General features: G+C 45.0%; 1 protein-coding gene across 5 annotated transcripts in view; it reads right to left on the bottom strand.

Annotated features, from left to right (window-relative positions):
* LOC146772341 (beta-1,4-galactosyltransferase 1-like) overlaps positions 1-20,307 on the bottom strand; it is a 298,282-nt gene that overhangs the window by 142,636 nt on the left and 135,339 nt on the right. For all 5 annotated transcript variants that reach the window (XM_085637912.1, XM_085637911.1, XM_085637908.1 and 2 more), the window contains one exon: positions 5,107-5,223. In XM_085637912.1, the coding sequence (XP_085494038.1) occupies positions 5,107-5,223 (117 nt within the window). The remainder of the gene's footprint in view (positions 1-5,106; positions 5,224-20,307) is intronic.

The raw sequence follows: 20,307 nt of genomic DNA on the forward strand, positions 1-20,307 counted from the left end.
GACCAGAGCCTTATTTGTTTGCTTATCCCTCAGGCCTCTGTTGACCAAATACATTCGTGGCCGGCAATGCGAGAGGATCAATTAATCTTCAATGAATCCCTTGAGAGGGAGTCTCCATTTCCTGGTCCTTGCTTCCTTCTGAGGTCTGAAGTGACCTGCAAGGCACAAGCTTGAAATTCAACATGGTCGTATTAGCCTTCATCTTTCTGGAGGTTGTAAAACAAGTTAAATGCAATGAATGTTGTTTATAGTGCCACAAGATGGATAAACCTGCAGTAGCAAGCACTATACAAAAAGTGAACCTCTTGTTAGCTTATCCAGGAAATAGCACCAAGGACAGACAAGGGTTGTCGAAGACCCCTCGCATCTGCCTCCTGGATTAACCAAAATGTTGTGGTCAGCGATGGCCCACTTTACACAAGGTTATCTGGGTGGGTTCACAGCCATTTTTTGCAGTGGGGGGGTCTTTAAATTTGTCGGGGCTTTATATTAGCATCATAGTGCACCACGCGATATATTCTTTAGAGGTGCTAGTGGCAAATCAAGAAATAACAGTTTGCCCAGCAAATAATGCAGTCAGCTTTTACCACGAACATTAATGTGCTCTATAGAACGAGAGCCACTGGCAACCATTTTATCAGCTCCTCAAGGTTGGGAGGGTGAGTGAACAAAGCAATACCTAGATATTTAATAAGGTATTATACATATCGGTAAAATATTCATTCGCCATTGGTTTCCTGGTGCTACTGACAGATAAGAGATGCTTAGAGTCATTTTTATAGAAAGATAACCAACAATGTTCTCCAGCTGGGCCTCGATCCTGAGACCATGAAGTTAAACACAGATCAATGCAGGGGATGAATTTACCACCGAGCCACCAGACACTGATGTCATCAGGTACCTACAGGTGGCACACAGATCTCTGCAACTAATGCGTTAATCCACTGGGCTGCAATACTTTCTTACTTGATGCTACTGGCTGCTTGGTGTATCATTCCACCCCCTATGGAGTGCTTGCATTGTATTGTATGATGGACTATTTTACATCTCAAACGTGCACTGAACCACACATTAATTCTGCGTCTCGGATGCATTGTAAAGAAAGCAACTGTATCATTTTTGTTTTTCCACTTCAGCAGGCTTTTACATTTTAGCCATCACTCAAAATACAATCCAGCCCTCTTGCATTTGCAGTGCTCGTCACTTTAGTGCAGAAAGCTTTTTTTTTTTTTTTAACGGTGTGTGTATTCTTTTAGTACAAATATATTTCCACATCTCATAATTGTTTTCCTACTTGGAAAGGGTGGTCAGTGTGTAATAACATGACGAAAGTAAAATAATAATTCCTGGCTGAGCGACTCAGATTCATTGTCCCTGTATGATTAATTGAACTGTAAATATTAGAACAATCCAAACAACTTCATATGGTTGGCACAGGTATGAGGGTCACGCTGCCTGGTGCGAACAACTTCCATCATAATGCTAACGCACCCTCCTATTTCTTGACCGTTCCTCTCGTCTTTGCCTTTCTGTATGTCTAGGCTTACTAGTCCTGAACCAGATCTCTGTGCCCTCTATATGGGCTAGAGCAATATCTACCTACATTACCAGTCTCATCTAATCCTCACAATTCCTAAATAAACAAGCATTGGCATAGCCAATAGGTCTCGCCTTTGGGACCTTATAAGTGTTTAGCCATGCAACAGTTGCATAACTAAATACTTATAAGGTCCCAAAAGTGAGACCTATTGGCTATGCCAAGCGGCCGTGCGGCCGCGAAAGTGATCGCGATCAAACATCAAAGCGGCCGCGAAAGTGAAAGTATTTGCGGTAAAGCGCGGCGCGCGTGCCCGCGCACATGCACTGTAGCTCTAGGCTGGCCTGGTAGCACTTTTTGGCGCCCTCTCAATAAGTCTCGCCAGACCAGCGCATGCGCTGGGTCAGGCGAGACCTAAAAACACATATGCAGAGGGGCTTTGCGCCAGCCCTCTTCACCCATTGGCCTGTTCAGCAGTAAATCATATTTTGCTTCCGCCCATTACAGCATACATCATAGGTGAATGGGTCGGCCCGCTTCAGCCTGTGGCTCTCTTGCAACCGTGAGTGGCAACATTTGCTTAAGCACATGTGTGCTAAAGCAAAGACGTACTGTACCATATTACATGTGCACATTCACCCAACAAAACTACTGTCCACTTTGCCAAAACGTGTTTTTGTCCATCTTTTTAAGATTCTTTTAAGCCATCCTGGTGTTTAAGATACAGACCCAAGGCACTAAGGGCAGTATACAAATCAGTATGTGTAAATTGTACACTGACTGGCTTGTGAGCTGCTACTCATATTGTGATATGACACATACTAATCCGTTATTTCACAAATGTATACTCGTAGAGTCTCAAAACTGCCTTATGAATATTAACGCGGCAGACTGAATTGTGCGACCCTCTATGAATGGCTTTCGTTATATAGATGGATGCCTCATAGGGACAGTAAACCTGCATTCACATGCTCAGAATTCCTCTTAAAGGGACAGATGCTGTTTTTAAAAATTACATTTGGACATGTTGGAAAGACATTGCAGGGGCATGCTGGGGTCAACAGGACATTTGTGATGTTAAACATCTGAACAACTGTCTTAAAACTATTAAGAGCTGGGTTTCCCAACACGGTCTACAGTTAAACTGCCCTACAAACAGCTGAAAACGAGTGGCACTGAGAAAAACCACTTGGCCATTTTTTTTAATCCTCTGCTTAAGCTGGTATTAGAGCTCAGGTGTCCAGGCTCGATGATCAACATCACTTCCCATTTCTAAAGGAAGGCCTTTGCTCCTTTTCCATATTCCTGGTCAGAACTTGGACAACCGTCTGCCAAGTTCCATGGTACTTACTTACCAGTGAACTGTGTGGGTGGTCAGACTCTGGTCCTATGTGGAATTGATTCCAAGTACTGTCCGCCTCTGTTTAGCCCCCAGAAACCTCTTCAAAACATAGTTACGGGCTATTGTTGAGTAATATCAGAGGACGGGGAAATCAAATGACTGAGGTCTGTGAGAAAATTCACGGCAGCTTTTGGTAGTTAAACATTTCATGGCTAGTTCTCCAGGCCACATGCTAGACTTACCGGATAGAATCAGAATTTGCCAATAGATTCTGAACTTTGGAGGCTGATCACTTTTATATACTCTCCCTCATTTAAGAAAGTTTAAACAGAACAGGATCCGGCATGATGCAAGATCCTTAGTCAGCACCGAGAACCTAGCAGGACAGAGCACTTCTAGATCAGCTTCTTCTTTTATAATAACTCATGTTACAACATGTACAAGACACCACAGCTGGAGTGGAATGTGATTATAGCTCAGTCACCTGCTCCATTCTTGCTAGGCATGACAGAATAAATATTGCAGCTTTAGATTCACTCCATCCCATTAAATCACACTCACTGATGGTGGGTACTGAGTGCCTGCACAAACAACATGCATACACGGGCACACATATGTGCATGCACACACACGTATATCCTCTCCCACAGAGTACATAACTCCACACATCTTTCAATCTAAAGACCACAGAACAACACGGCACAATCGTCCTAAACAACCAGAGCCAGACGGACGGACGGACAAGGTGTCGGACATCTTCCTACTGAACACATACAGCCTCACATTGAAAGATGCAGGAGGCAGGACCTCCTGGGGCTTCTCGTCTAAAAGGAAACAGCTCACCACTTCTCAGGGATAGCAGTTTTTTGCTTTATTTGAAACAACCAAAGCTTTTCGTCTGTCGGATTTACTTGTAACTGGTTTGATCTACCAAAAAAGGTGGCAGTAGCTTTACAGTGCGAGGATAAGCCAGTTTCTTTTACATCACCTAGTTACCGTACAGGGATGGCAATATGGGGAGGGCAGCAGTGCCAGTTGCTACCTTGGCTTTCCTCTCGGTACACCTGGCGCTGCACCTGAAACATCTTATCTCAGTTTATCAAGCGACCTGCAGGAACGGGGAGCGAATAGGTCCCCAGGATAAGAGGGTGTTCAGGTGCGGAGGGTGGTCCAAGGGTTCACCCCGTTTATGCGACAAAGAGCTCAGTGGTTATGTGATGCCACTGCTATCCTCTGAACTTTTTCTATGCGACTCTACACCCACACATCCTCGCATAATACTGCTGACTTCACTAAGCCACAGCTGCCTGGAAAGCGGAGGTTCTCACTTGGAGAAACACATATCAGCAGTAACTCTCCCACGGCCCCTTGGGGGACACGACATATTAGAACACTGGAATGCTGAGAGCTCCGTTGAAGACAATGGAGTTACTCAGGGTTTATAATGGCTGGTAGATGCCCGGAGCTCCCACAGTCCAATGTTTTTCTTCCTGTTTCTCCCTTTCTAATTCAGAACATTCTACCCTGAATGTGTGGAGTATTCTAAGAGTCTTATAGCCCTTTTAACTCAGTCTATGCCAGTTGTTAAAGGTCCGCTCCCTCGTTATAGACCCAAGCCGCACTCTTCAGGGTATTTAATACTTGGTGTAGCCCTCGGCAGCAGGCTATAAGGCAATCAATGCATGGGTTTGGCATAACTGTGGGTTAAATTAAAAAAAAGAGCCCACCCCCTAGGCTGTGGAACTTACTCGAACCTGTTGCCCTCGATTTCACACCTCGATGTGTGGTAGGTGGCCGTAGCAATGATGACCCAGAGTACATCAACCATTTGCTACCTAAAAAGCAATCATCAGCTGTGGAATTTTCAGGCTGTTCTCCATCTTCTGGGCCTCGTGCCTGGTAAAGATGGGCTAAGACCAGTGCCACGCCATCCAGCCCGTCGTCCACTAAGAGTTCTTCAGGATGGACGCACTGCTGTCAGAGTCCTCCTACAGTGGGGTCTCCATTCTCTCCTCTCCCCTTACCAGAGCGATTGGCATTTCCATTAATAAAAAGTAAAGTTAGTGCCTTGACTCTTTTCTGGTAAGCAAAGCGGAGTCATGTTTGGAATATCAAGGATTATGAGGCAGGGACTTGTCATTGTGGACACCACAGTAAATGAAAAAAGCGGCAGTTAAATCGCTTGCATGTCCTAACCTAAACTGTACACTCAAACACGCCTCCTTACCTAAATTGGGTGGAGCTTCCGGGCACTGAGGTCTGTCTTCTGCTGTTGCATTATCAATGTTTTCAATTTCGTGAAACACTGCCATGAATTGTGTGACGTTCGCAGATGGGGTAGTATCTATTTCAAAACAGACAAAGAGAAAAAGTTACTTTTACACCACTTTTTACATTTATTTATTGACAGTTTTCTATACTGCAGCCATAAACAGCTGGTGTATACATGCTTTACAAACAACAAGGGACATACAAGGAACAACTATATTTCTTAAAACAATGAAAGTAGTAAGGAGCAGTCCTTATGAAAAGAAGAAAAAGGTCAAACAGATTTCTTCTGGTTACAATCAGTCCAGGTAGAGCAAGAACATGTGGATTTTCAACAGCTTCTGCAAGGTGAGGGGAGTGAGTGATACAACCTAATAGCAGTGCTAGATAGAGTAGAATTGCTTCGAAGTGTTCAACACAGGTGTGTGGAAGAGGAGGGAGTCCTTGCTCCGACACCCTATTTGGTCCCTATAGACGTAAGCAGCGAGACGGTAAGAAGGAGCAGATAGTTTGTACTGTATTCCAGCTTGCTTGGGTAACCAAGGTGAGTTTGTTTAGCCAAGTGTGAGGCACAAATGAAAGACTGTTCTCTTTAAACAGGAAGACCATATTTCATACAACCTATAAACAATAGTGGACAGCATCCATTTATCATGTCAACAAGGGCATGATTGGCCCAATCAGCATGGACTGCCTAGAATGCGCTACATATAAGACATGAGAAACATTATTTCCTTCTATTCATACACCCGACATATGTAACATACCAGGAAGGCCAGGATCATGCCAGAGGTTTGGGATAACCATTGACCACCTCAATTATTGCTATAAAGATTTATGGTATGGAAAGGTTTTCAATCCAATATCCTGAATTCTAGCATGGATCCTGGCATCTGTGGACTCCTGTTATAAAGTATTTTTGTGGAGTGATTAGTGTAACACATTTACACACCTGCACCAATCTAGTTTTCCTGTGCAGAAGATCAAGCCACATCCCCGACAGATGGAATCTTTACGTTTAAAGGGGGCCATCCAGTGAATGATGTCACAATAGGTCTCAAAACCAGAGCAGGCGTCAACTAACAAAGCAGCATTCTGGAATGCCTTTTGTTGTCGATTGTTAATGATGGGTAGAGACAACAGTTTTTTCTCTGCGCTAGATGGTTCCTTTGGGGTGAGCGTACTATACATACTGTTTTTATGATGCTCATATTTGTGACTGTATAGCTGGGAAGAGACGTTGAAGGAAGTATTTTGTTGGTTGAAGTTACAAAAGTTGTGTGCTGAACTACTGATCGTATCACTACTAAGTAATGCCTGGTCAGCTGTGTCAGTTCCCCACCATGCTGTCTGTGAAGACAGGCGATCCACAAATGTCTAGAATTTTACTGAATATTTCTCAAAATTAAAAGTTCCACATGCTCTAAAGTGGAGTGGGTGGCAACCCCCGATAAGCCATGCTCTACAGAACACCAAGGGTGTGGCTGCTCATTGGTTGGGCTTCATTGCATCTCAAACCATCTCACTGGCTTTCTAAGCTATAATTCAGTACTCAATTTCATACATTCACACCACCCCCACTGATTTACTGTAGTTTGACTAATCATGAATGAATGGACACTTTTCTAGAGCGGGCAGTTACTTGAAATAGTGCCCGGGCGCAAAGGACTGCGTGTACAGCCCAGGAAACAAGAAAAAGTATTCACAAGCCTACACCTAAACAACAGAGAAAAGCCATCCAGTCTGTCTCCTATGTAAGACTTCCTCCGATGCCAGAGTCCATAGTACCAGGGGAAGGCAATTCCATGCCTTGGTAGCCAGGAACCTGAAGAATCTGCCTCCCTTCTTTATGCGCCTGATTTATGGCACTACCACCAAGGCTGCAAAGCTGAGCGCAGAGATCTTACAGGACAATAGGATAAACATCTGTCAGCGAGATAGCTAGGGCTGGCCAAACAAAGTGCTCGATGGACCACAGCAAGAGATTTAAGAAGGACCCGCATCTGATGAGCAACCAGTGCAGAGATCTTAAAAAAGGGGAATTCATTGTTAACTTTGGAAGTTTCAAGACAAGTCAGGCAGCGGCACTGTGGACAACCTAAAGCCGTCCAAGCAATGATCCAGGCACCCCAAGATAGAGAGTATTGGTGTAGCCTAAAACAGGTGCCAACCATTGCCGAGACTTGTGATTGGAAAGAAAGTGGACTGTCAAATTTGACTCCCAAGTTTTCTGACACTGCAGATGGGGTGAAGGAGTCGGCAAAGAAGGCCAGCCCGCGTCTCACCAATTGTCTTGATTGGAGCCACAAAAAAAAAATATAGAATTACCATCTTGAGTTGCATTTACACTGCCTCCTAAGCATCCAATTGAAAACAGCATGCAAGCAGGCTTTAAATGAAAGCTCCACAGAGGTGGACACGCTATCAAAGTAGAGGAACAGCTGAGTATCATCTGAGTAAGAAATTACTTCACACCCAATAAACTCCACCAATTACTCCAAAGGGGACATAAAAATGCTAAATAGAGTAGGGCTCAACGAGAAAACCCGGAGGTTCCCCCCACTTAAAAGAATTGATGGCAGATAAAGGGGCGCCAACCAGACTGACTGCCATCTGGAATCAAGAGCAATTTTACCCAGTCCCACACTGTGCCTGCACCCCCAAGGTTGGCCAGGCACTGTAAGAGGGATAGCATGTGGGGCAGTATCGACAGCTGCTGAGAGATGCAGAGAAATAAGTGCAGTGTTTTTATCTTGATCCAGGGACATCTTGTCTGATACCTCTAACAACACTGTCTCCATGCTATGGCGAGGCCGAAACCCTGAGTAACTAGGATGCAAAAACTTGCCCTTCTCCAGATATTCAGATAATTGAGAGTTAACCAATATTTCCAGCGTCTAGGAAAGAGCCAGAAACACAGAAATGGGCCTGAAGTTAATAAATATCTTGGGGTCTAGCAAGGATTTCTTGAGCAAAGGAACACCCTTCGCCAGCTTCCAGACAGCCAGCACAGCGCCGAAAGGCGAAAGGTTGATAACCTTATTTATCACCAGGTTAACGACCGCCACTGCCAAAATAACATCGCAGGAGGATAAGGGTCCAGGGGTGAGCCAGATTTGCAATTTAAATTTTCAGATGTAGACTGTGCAAGAGAAATTGCCTTGAACTGAGGAAAACTACTGTCTTTATCAGCTGGCCTTACAGAGGGTGACTCTGCCACCAAAGTGAGAAGGCTCCTTTGAATATTAGCGACCTGGTCCTCTAAGAAATCCGCCAGCCCATAACACCTTTCCTGAAAGGGAACAATCGCCCTATTACAGGCAAAAAAAAAGAATTTGCGATCTGAAAGACACAGCACTTATAGAGGCGTGATAGAAGCTCAAAGCCTTCTTGTATCTGGTCCCACTGTCCTGTGACTAGCCCTTGCTCCATTCCCTCTCTAATTTCTTGCAGGCTCTCCTTTCAGTGGCAAGGGAGGTAGAGAACCAGGTGGCTGAGGCACCACCCCTCTTCACCTTTTTCCTCTGACAAGGAGCCAAAACACGTGAGGCCATTCCCAGCCAGCTGATAACAACATCAACACTCGAGTCTCTCATTCGTGAGAGGGGGGGTCATCCTAGCCAGAAACACCGACAAGTCGCTGGCCTTAACTTTGTTCCAGGCTCGAAAAGCCTTCTGGCCTCCATCTCTGGCCTGTTGGAAACTGGCTTCAAACCTTCATCCGGAATTTGGAAGGGGTCGGACCAAGGCACCTCCTCAGGTGACCTAACAGCTAAAGGGCAGTTGGAAAAAATCAAATCAATAATATTTTCCACTGAGTGAGTAAGAACAGCTGAGACAGATTAAGTGAGGCCATGTTATCTACCAAGGCAGATACCAATGGATGGTTGGAGTTTTCGAAATGCAAATTGCGATGCGAAATGACCCAGTGCAGAATCAAGACATTTAACAAAAAAGCTCGCATAGCACGGAGGGTGGTAAATCAAGGCTCCAGCAAAGGACAACTGCACCAGAGACTGAAAGGCAAAACCCCAAGTGCTCAGCCCCTAAAAGCTCCGGCAACTAAAGGGTGGAGCACTGAAGTGCCTGCTTACAAGCCATCGCCCCCCCCCCCCTTTATGGATCCTATCCATATGTACCAGGGAGTAACCCTCCGGGATCGCCAAAGCTTCATCCGGAGCAGCCAAATGGCAGAGCCAGGCTTCAGCCATAAAAAGCCCATCCATCCCTAAACTACTCAGAAGATCAAGGATATGGAGGGCATGTTTGTGCAAAGAACTGGCATTTATTGACATAACTGCCACCTCTGAAACCTGGCCAGGCCTCGCCCCTGCCTCCGTTCCCTGCTCCATATACCCGATGCCATGAACCCCAGCTGTACCCCCGCGGGCAGCATGGCTGGCGCTGGCCGCAGTACAGACGGGCGCAGACGGGCTTGCCTTAGGCATGCCTTCAGTGCCAGCAGTGTGCCCTCTGCGTGCACGCATTGCAGTGCTCCTTAAATAAGGAGTATTGATCTAACTCACCGGGTGAACAGAGCACAGCCTTCCCAAAATGGCACCGCTAGTGGGCCACGAGGGGTAGAAATGGCCACCTAGCCCTCTAGTACACCCATGCACTGAAACGAACAATGTTAATGTCCCCGAACTGACACCGCTCCAGGTTGAGAGGAAAAAACTATTAGCACATGGCATGAGACCCCCCCCCCCCCTAAAAAACAAATTACAGCAAACAAAACCAAATTCCCCAAGTAAAATTCCAAAAAGCCGCTAAAAGACTGTAATTAAAAAATACAAATTCCCCCTAGTGTCCAACAAGTCAAGACAAATATAGCAGTTTAATAAAAAAAATTATTCCAATAAGGGATACAATTTTTTAGACGAATCATACCGCTAGTCATGTCAAACAACTCATACGTCATAAAATGAGTTCTTCTAACCAACGCAAAGTTTGCCTTAAATAAATCTAAAATAGGCAACGCAGCACTTCAGAATGACTGCTTTGGACAACAAAGAATGGACCACACAGGTTCCCAGAAGCAGCAGAAAAATATTGTCGAACTAGAAGAATGTATTCTAAAAAGATACGTACATACGACACAAACTGGATCCTGTTGTGGTCACTGCTCGAGAGTTGAGGGACTGACAGATGGGGTGATGTTAAATCCGGTGGTCCCTCCGTGGCATTATTGTGAGGTTTATGGTAATGCGATATCTGAAGGACTGTTCTCAAAAGTTTCACAACAAAACCAACAGCATTTATTTTTAAAGCAAATTATGTCATCCATCCCACAAGTAGGGTTACCAATGGGCCAGATTTATGGCCAGTATTTTAATGTCCCTGCCAGTACAAACATTATGAAAATCACCGAAAGCTGGTATGTTTTACCCTCATCAGTACATACTTTATGGTATGTCTAAGAAGAAAACACTTTAGAATGTATTCCACAGCTACCATAATGACCCCAGACTGATAATTACAGTAAACAAATACAGAAGACCATGTTAAAACAAGCACTGGCAAAGCCAATAGGTCACGCCCATGTGAGGAGGGACCCATTAACAGCACAGAATGCAGTGGGTGATGCCCTCAACAGTAACATGAAGCCATAAGAGCACAGCACAAAAAAGCAACACACAGTTAGACAAGGAAGGCCTCAGCAAGTCTTACGTATTTCCAGTTGTATAAAATAACGCTAATATAACAAGCATTTGCAATGCAATAGGTCTCGCTTTCACGCAAGTTTGAGCTATTGACATTGCAAATAACAATGCCTTTTATTTTTGTTTTCGTTTTAAAAACATGAATAGAAGGCATTGTCATTTACAATGCCAATAGCTTAAACTCGCGTAAATGCGAGACCAATTGCATTGCAAATGCTTGTTTCTTATTGCTGGTGGGACGGGAGGCAACACAGAGAAAGGTAGGGCATTTTAGATGGTCAACACGGACATTGGAGGTGTGAGTAAAAAGTGCTATTACGTGGCCAGTGTTGGGAGCAGGGACAGGGACAACTAAATAATCACAAAAACATGGGTATTCGCTTAAGAATCTGCACATCCACAAAATCAGTCAATTGCACATCAACATGTATGACTTATATTTCGCATATAGAGGTGCTACAATGGTGTCGGCAATACCCACCCATCAGGGTATAAAAACATTAGGACAAGTCCTAAGGCAACATATGGATTCAAAATACACCTGAGCACACCCAAAGATGATAACTGTAATCCAAAGGTATAGTTAGAACCTGAGCAACATAAACAGTAGTCAGTTGTTCAAATGTCCTTTGTCATAATAGCATAAAAAGAAGCTTTCCAATCAAGTCCGGTCGCAGAGATTTAATAGTCAGAGAACAACGCAGAACAGCAGCAGTCGACGCGCGTTTCGCCCTCTGGGCTATTTCAAGGCTGCAGAAAAATACATATATGACAATAATTGTACAGTAATCAGATGTGACCAGTTCAAGTCACAGTGACGTTTACACAAATTGAGATGCCCTTAAACAAAACACTTCAATTGCGAATACATGTTCATATATCCGTAATAACATGCATTGCATATCCCACCTCCCTGTACAGATTTAACTTAAAACTAGAGGTATGGGGATACGCTACTCCAACCTTCCAATATATTAATTTTGACAGGAGAACGCAAAATAATTAACACACAAATGTAACAAGGAATTGTTCATATTAAAACACAGGAGCACCATCCTAGTTGCAGGTTAACGTAGAACATAATGTGTATGATTAGCCAATCGCCATGAGTAAAACCTCAATACTAGGACTGCACTTGATGTGTATCCTACTGAATTCATAAAACCCACATAGCTAAATGTGGTGATCACCAAACTCCGTGTCAAGAATATAAAACACCACACCGTGACGGATTCCGAAAATAAAGAAGGTGAACACACCACGTGAGTGGTACCACCACCAAACACCGACAGTGAAAACCGGAGCAAAGCTAGAAGGCTCACAAGAATAATTTACAAAACCTGTAGTCCGCACTCCATGTTAGAGATAATCCTCTCACCTTGAATGTCGAGGCTGTATCCCCTAACTAGTTCAATGTAGATGGTTGTGTACCAATCTCTTGCTGGATTAGTTCTGAAGGGCAAGTGGGAGCAAGCAACAACATTGTGGGAGGAGGGAGGGCGAGTGGGGGAAAGCAACAACAGTCAGTGGAAGGAAGGAGGGCGAGTGGGGGCAAGCAATGGCATAGATAATAGAAGGAAGGAGGGCAAGTGAGGGCAAGCAACAACATAGTAGGAGGAGGGAGGGCGAGTGGGGGCAAGCAACAACATAGACAGTGGAAGGAGGGAGGGCGAGTGGGGTAAGGAACGGCATAGATAGTGGAAGGAGGGAGAGTGGGGGCAAGCAACGACATAGGCTGTGGAAGGAGGGAGGGAGAGTGGGGGCAAGCAACAACATGGACAGTGGAAGGAGGGAGGGCGAGTGGGGGCAAGCAACGACATAGGCTGTGGAAGGAGGGAGGGAGAGTGGGGGCAAGCAACAACATGGACAGTGGAAGGAGGTAGGGCGAGTAGGGGCAAGCAATGACACAGATAATGGAAGGAAGGAGGGCGAGTGGGGGCAAGCAACTACATAGACAGTGGGAGGAGGGAGGGCAAGTTGGGGCAAGCAACAGCATAGTGGGAGGAGGGAGGGCGAGTGGCAGAAAGCAACAACATAGACAGTGGGGGGAGAGAGGGCGAGTGGGGGCAAGCAACAACATATACAGTGGGAGGAGTGAGGGAGAGTGGGAGTAAGCAATGAAACTGATAATGGAAGGAAGAAGACAGTAGCGTAGCAAGGGGGACGGGTGCGGCCCACCCCGGGCAGCACAAGTTTTGGGGGCAGCAGCCTCCTGCCACTTTTACCTGCAGTGCTGGGCAGCAATTGCCAGCCCCCTGCCTGGTTTTACATTGCGGCTGTCGCGGGGCAGCAGTTCCGGAAAGCTGCCAGCACCGCCCCCCTCCCTCACCCGCTTTTCAATGCTGCCACGGGCGGTAAACCCCACGCCACTGGAAGTAGGGCAGGTAGAGGCAAGCAACAACACAGAGAACGAAGGAGGAAATGTGGGTTTGGGCAAGCAATGCAGATGAGGGAGGGAGGGCGGTGGGGGCAAGTAACATGAATGTGGGAGGGCGGAACATGGAGGGAAGAGAAGTGCACACGGGAGACAGCTGAAAAAGATGCACTCTGCTGAAGTGCTTAAGCACAAAGGAAAAAGTATTTCCTAAATAAATAAAAAACGGCCTTCCAAGCCTGGCAGGCCTTATCAGCTTACTATGTTATGTTATGTTATGTTATTTAGGATTTCTATAGCGCACGGCTACTCCATTGGAGTGTCCCGGCGCTTTTTATTTTATTTCTATCTTACCCTTTGGGTTACATAGAACACAGCCATGTTCTAAAGGATGATGAAGACAATACTAAGACTTCATGGGGCGTATGCAGCGGCATACGTAGACCTCATTATTCACATTTATTCATGTGAGGAGCATATGGGACACCTACACCTACAGTAGGGCTTACGATCGAACCTATGAAGAGCCATTTAACAACAAAACAAGTAAAATATTTGGGGTACTTGTTGGAGAAAGTGACTGTTTTAGCCCGAAGCAGAGAAAGTGTCAGCCATCCTACAGGTTCCTTTTCTGGAAAAAAAAAAGGCTTACGGGCAATCCTGGGTTTTGTGGGATACTATTGAAGGTTCATTCCAAACTTTTCCCACTGGCCCGCTCACTTGATTGCCCTATTGAAAAACATCTGAGAAGCCGGCAAGGAGTTAAGGAATCCTTCACCCAGTGTCTTGAATGCTATTAAAATGTTACAAAATGTCCTTAAGTCAGAACCGCTCCTGCGTACCTCTGATTATTTAAAAAATGTACATTACGAACAGATGCTTCAGGGTTTGGGTTAGGAGCAGTGCTCTCCCAGGAGAACGAACATAGGGTTGACAAACCTGTGGTTTATATCAACCATAAGCTATCTCCAAGAGACTGTAATATGCTATAGTCGAGAAAGAGGGATTGGTAGTCAAATGGGCTATTGAGACCCTCCGGTATCACCCCAAGGGATAGGAGTTTGATCTGTTTACTGATCACGCCCCATTGGAATGGATGTTGCAAAACAAAGGAAATGATGCCATAGTGTTAGTGTTTTTTGGCCATACAACCCTTCCAATTTAAAATATACCATCGGAAGGGAAGCAAACAAACCACTGTGGATTTCCTTTCAGGGTATCTCCAAGGAAGAAAGTATTGGAGGAGAGATGTGAACAGATGAGGCCTCCAATCCCCACTTACTCGATGAAGAATAAGAGGATCCCACAAAGACCCCAGAGGAACGCCGTGGCAGCTAGGAAAGAAAACAAACACAGCATTAGGAGAAGAGGGGGAGACGACACGTGGACAGAACACAATAACCCACGCTACTACTGGGCATCAAGTGCTGAAGGGATGGATACTTGTCCTAGTTGCTCGGGACCCATAGTAAGTCGAGCCCTGGGACATCAGAAGTGAAATGCCTCGACCCCCACGGTTTAGCCCAGTAGCTCCTGCTTGCCCTGTGGCCCTCTGAAAGGGTTTTTGACTACATTTTTAATTTTTATGTTGTTATGTTTCTTTTTTTTATATTGAATTTTATTTAATATTGCTTAATATGTTTTTCGGTATAATTGTCAAGGCACCACCACTGTCACATCGTAATACACGAATGTAGAAGTGTCTGGATCAGAGGCTGTTGTCATTTACTGTAGGAACAGAACGGCAGTGCAGGACACGTAAGGGCCCACGGCTCAACTGAAACAGAGTGTGCAATCCTCACAGCATAACGGAATGTACATTCATTCTAAGAATTAAAACCCGCCAGTGCTAGCCAAGATGACAGCACCACACTTGTCTTGCCCTAACAATGCCCGAAGTGGACTTAGTTAAAGCACCAGTACAAATAATGTACCAACTACCTAAAACCTGCATTACACATGCCCTTTTCATACCAGGCGGTCTGATAACGGAGCCTCTGGATGACACATGGAGGGAAATTAGAACTCAGCAGGGGAATAGAGAGCAGAATGATTGATTTTGCATGTATTTTTTAATATCTAAAGGGGGAGGTGTAATTACACCTCTATTAATTCCCTCCCCTCCAGATGTTGCTGGGACCCTGGTAACTGTCGCTCCAGGAGGAGCAGAGGTGGAGTTACCGTCTACATCTGAAGGAAAAATCCCTCCATTTTGAAACCTGCTTGAAGTCTAAAACAGGTTTATTGAACAAATATAAAGACAATGCATCACTTTTCCAGGATATAGATTGTGTGATGCTAACCCCTCCGCAATACACTACTTTCTAAGCATTTTAGTCTCTTAACCATCAGGGAGAAACTACATGTGACCGAAACTGAAACTCGGACAGTGGGCGTTTCAGCGGGTTCGGGGTTCTCCTCTGAGAAAGGTGGAGACAACCTTGAAAAGGTACAGATACCTAAATAAACATTTCTTATAGGCTGTGCTTGTCATTTTCTGCATCCCTGCTTAATAATTGTAATTTAAAGGGGAGGGGAGGCGGAATCCGTCAGAAGTGCAGGTACAGGACCTACAGAATGGCTGCGATTACACAACCTGGGGTTTTCATTAAAAGCAATATATATTGTCATGAAACATTCAAAAAGGCAAACCGAATTGACATGCACTACAGGAGAGCTCATAACGCAGCCCATAGTGTTGGTATCAAAGTTAATAATGTGATAGATGTCAAAATGTGTAATTCTTCTGAATGCATGAGAACATCTAAAAATGCAGCGACGTGTAAAAGCTCAGTGGGAGGCCTTTGCTGAGGGCTGGGCGGTCACATTTCATACGCCTATTACTGCATTTGACTGTTAAAGTGACAGTAATGTAGTGAAACCTTTGCTAAGGTAGTGATAAAATGGGTGAAAATTAGAAAGTAAATTAAGTACAACTGTGAAAGTGTGCCGCATTACGCTGCATAATTAGCTTTTTCGTGCTGAATAATTTAGTTAGCTGCTCTGCCACATAATTTGTTCCTCCTTTGCCGCATAATTCCAGTGACTTTCCGTACAGCCCCGTTTCAGTGAAATGCGACTTTTATTTGGGGTTCATCCTTGTCTCTCGGCAGCGTGATTAGTTGGAATTAGGGCCCAGTTCGGGGCCTCGCCAGGGCTCCTGTCACCTCACCTCCTTCGTGCCGAACAGCGAAGTGAAACTGGCTGGGTAGGTGTACCGATATTCCAAAGCGGGAGAGGTTCGAACTCTGTGAGGAACGTGACCTTAAAATATTGAGGCAAGCAATGACTGGGTCGGAACGTGTTCAGAGAATTTGGGGAATAATCGACTTCCGTTGGTCAATAAATACCACCAGTGTCCTCCAATCACGCAAGTGCTGGCGGGAGATTTGTGATACACAGCGAGGCAACTCTACGGCTGGAAGTAATGATCTAACACCCATATAATGGTCCAGAGAGTGAAAGGTACCCTGCACCCTGCTGCTGCTGGTTATTTTATCCTTGCTACAGTCTCAATGAGAGCCTGGATGAAAGTAATACAACAGAATCTGTGGTGTGTACCCGGACCCTATAATGATGGTATTAGAGTGGTTTGAACTGCAAACGGAAAACAAAACGCACACATTGTTTCAGCAACTTTTTACACATTTGAAAATGGGGGGGGGGGGGGGGCACAGCTTTTCCGTGTGGTGACCTGATTGTACCACAATTAATGCAGCATTTAACATTATTTTATTTAGCAGAATATATATTAAAATGTGCGGTAAACTCGACACACAAACTAATGGGGTAATTTCTTGGTTGAAAGCAAAAAGAGGTGAAAAAGTAGGCAGGCAGCTTCACTCAGTCGTCGCTTGCCTTCGAGCCCTGGGCACCCCTGCTACATCACTGCTGTAGGAGAAAAGTGAGAGGAAGTAGAGTCCTATTTGTTGAAGGTAACTTAGTCAAAACAAGACAAGCCCGGCGGAGCGTGGCGCGCGCGCTTGGCGGGGGTGGGGGAGCGCATTCCAGGCGGGGTAGCGGACCCTCTGAAGTATGATGCCGAGGGCGCCAGTGGGCTGAAGCGCTTCCCCAAAAGTGGATTGCATGGCGGCACGATGCACGTGATTGTGCGCATGCTCGTCATGCAATCCACTTTGGGGAGCACTTTGAAATGCCCCTTTACTAAAGTCTCGCATAGCGATTGCTATCGCAATAGCTAGGCGAGATCTAAAAACTGTTTTTGGTACATTACCTTTCAGATCAAAAATATAAAACGAAAACAGTAAAAAAAAAAAATAAAAAAAAATAAAGGAAGCTGGCAAACTAAACAAGAAAATAAAACATGCAGTAGCCACGCACGTACTAGTAAGAGACCGGGCCTTCCTTCGTGGGTTTCATGCAGAATGTTGCGCCTTTTTTTTATGTTGACTGAAATAGTTTTCTCCTCATTAACAGATCTAGTATACAATGGTAAAAGGCAAAGTCCTATGTGGTCTACCAGTGTGTACTGGGAGAAATTTCGTGAAACTGCCCAATATTTAACATGGGTTTCTCAAAAACAGGCATTTTTAGTGAGTAAGCACAGTGGTCGCACAAAGTAGCGGTAAGCAGCTGCAAGGTAAAGCCGAGCAAAAGATGTATATTTTTGTGTTAATCTAGGAAGCCTGCTAAATATATGCATTTGAAAGCTTCCTGCAGCACTTGAAATGCCAGCTATGCCGTTTCAGTGATTAGTTTTGAAAAAGTATGAATATGATAGGGAACTGTGAACGTGTGTGCGAAGCCGGGATATCTAATTAACTGGAAGAAAAATGTTTAACTGGAAGTTGATCAATCCAGAAAGTTGTGGCGCTTGTAATGTGCTGTAAAAAAACAGAAGGAAAAAACACTATTGAGGGAGCAGCAGGCAGGGAGGAAGGGGCTGGAGGGTAGAAGAAATGGCACCACACTCACGTCGGGAGCAGCAGACGGGCACGGACTATGTTGAATTAATCTGTGATCGGTTCCTGCTTCACAAAGGATCGGAAGTGACGTTTTCCCTGCACTCACCAATTAAAGCTTCAAAGAAGAGTGCCGCTGTATCCAACAAATGGTAAGCAATGGGCGGGCTCCAAGCCCTTTTTGTTAACAATAGTGTCTTGCAAGTGAGACACATGCGCTAGCGCATGCTACATGGACATCATTTAGGGGTTGCCGGGGTTGCTCCTGCGACCCCTGGCACTGCCTTTGCGACCCCTAGTGTCAGCAGTGGCACAAACAGTGCCAGGAACAGAAGCAGGTCGTCCTTATGGACATCGGCGGGGGCTTCACTCCTTGTTTATTGTCTTTTTTTATTACACTAATAGTGAGTATTATCACATTATTTGCTATTAGTTTATTAAAAAAATGGAGTACAAATACCTGGGATATGACTTTCCCTAGCAGCTGAGGTAAGTAAAAAAAAGTGCTTTTAAATGTATGTCTGTAGTGCGCATGCTGGAGGTTTGAGTGTGTTTATGTAAGAGACAGGGCTGGACTAGGAACAGAAACCGGCGCTGGCAAACTACTCGGCCGGCCACCCTGGGGTAGAGGATGGGGGTGCGGCCCAGCTGTTTGCATAGGCCGTTTTTGGGCGAGTTTGTTACAGGGGGCCGATAATGGCGGCCCCGGTAACAAAAAGGGACCCTCATGGGCCCAAAACTGCCCCCCACCCTGGCAGCCCACAGGGTAAAAAACGCCCGGTGGCCGCTATGGCCAGTCCATCCCTGGTAAGAGAGTGTGTGTATCTGTGAATGTGTGTGTAATGTGTAAGCAGAGTGTGTGTGTGTATGTGTGAATACATGTGTATGCGTAAGCATGTGTATATGTGAGTGAAGTTGAAGGTCAAAGGACATGTCACTTCTGCTACCCCTGCTATTTTGGTGAATTGACATCCATGGCATGCTCTTGCAGGCTCGACCCTAAGCAAATGAATACTGACGATTTATTTCATAAAAAGTTTTACTTATGAATGATCTTGGGGCCTTTGCAGAATGTTAAAGTGTAAACAGTTGGCCAGTATTTTTCTCTAGGAAAGGTGCAAACCCTACATACAAGACAACGGTAAAAGGTAGACTTATACCGAAAAGACACCAAGTTCTGTTTCTAAATGGTACTAAAACTCTTGGGGCATGTTTAGGAACGGGCGGCTGTGTCTTCGCGTCACTGGTAAGGTGGATATCCACCACTGCCTATGCTAGGGGTAGCCTGGATGGGACCACTCATCATATATTTTCATTTCCCTCCTTTTCAGGTGAAATGGCGAGAGCACATTCAGAGCAAAAAAACACACTGCTGGGACAGCTGACAATCAGGGCTGCCCATTTGTCATTTTTTTGTTTCTCAGAAACAAAGGCCTAAAAATAGAAGGGTAACTGAGGATCAAGTTGTGCATCGATACATTTAATTGATCCTTTATAAACCGGAGGCTGTTCTATTGGATATATTTTTAATATAATTGGATATATGTTTAATAGTTCCTCCACAGCATCTCCTACAAATTTTATTAGCAGATCGTTTTCTTGATTGCGATTTTAATTGTGTTTACGTTTCTTTTTGCAGTTCTATGGTATGATTTATTTTCGCTTGCTTTCTTTTTATGGCTGCTACACTGACTTCCTTTATGGTGAAAATGCTTTTCACCTTTTCTGCCTACAGGCCTTCATTTCACCAGCAATGTTTTTACGTGCCCCAATGCTGATCTTACTTTTCTTTAATCTGTCTCCGGGTGACAGCCGATTCCACATGTGAGCCATGCTTTCATCGCATTTTCTGCTGTATCCTTACTAACAATAAGCAATACCTCTCTTGCACCTACACAACATGCCTGGGCGGGAGTCACTTTTTGGGTCTCGCCTAGTGTTTCAGCACATGCGCTGCTCGCTTTGCGAGACATGCAGTATTAGGGTATTTTTTTTAGAAGTGGTGAGGAAGCCCCGCCCATATTTTATCATTGGCTGGCATCATCGCCCATGGTAAATGCTGGCTTCCGATTGAAAATTAGGCTTTTTAGTCCCTTCTTGTTACCGCCCTTTCTCCTTTTGGGACCGCCCATCAGGACTGGATCATTTACTTGAAGCGTTATACTGTCTCCTTTAATTAGTGGGTAAGCACTTCTTTTTGT

The sequence above is a fragment of the Triturus cristatus genome, chromosome 12, assembly GCF_964204655.1.
Source record: "Triturus cristatus chromosome 12, aTriCri1.1, whole genome shotgun sequence".
Classification (NCBI taxonomy): domain Eukaryota; kingdom Metazoa; phylum Chordata; class Amphibia; order Caudata; family Salamandridae; genus Triturus; species Triturus cristatus.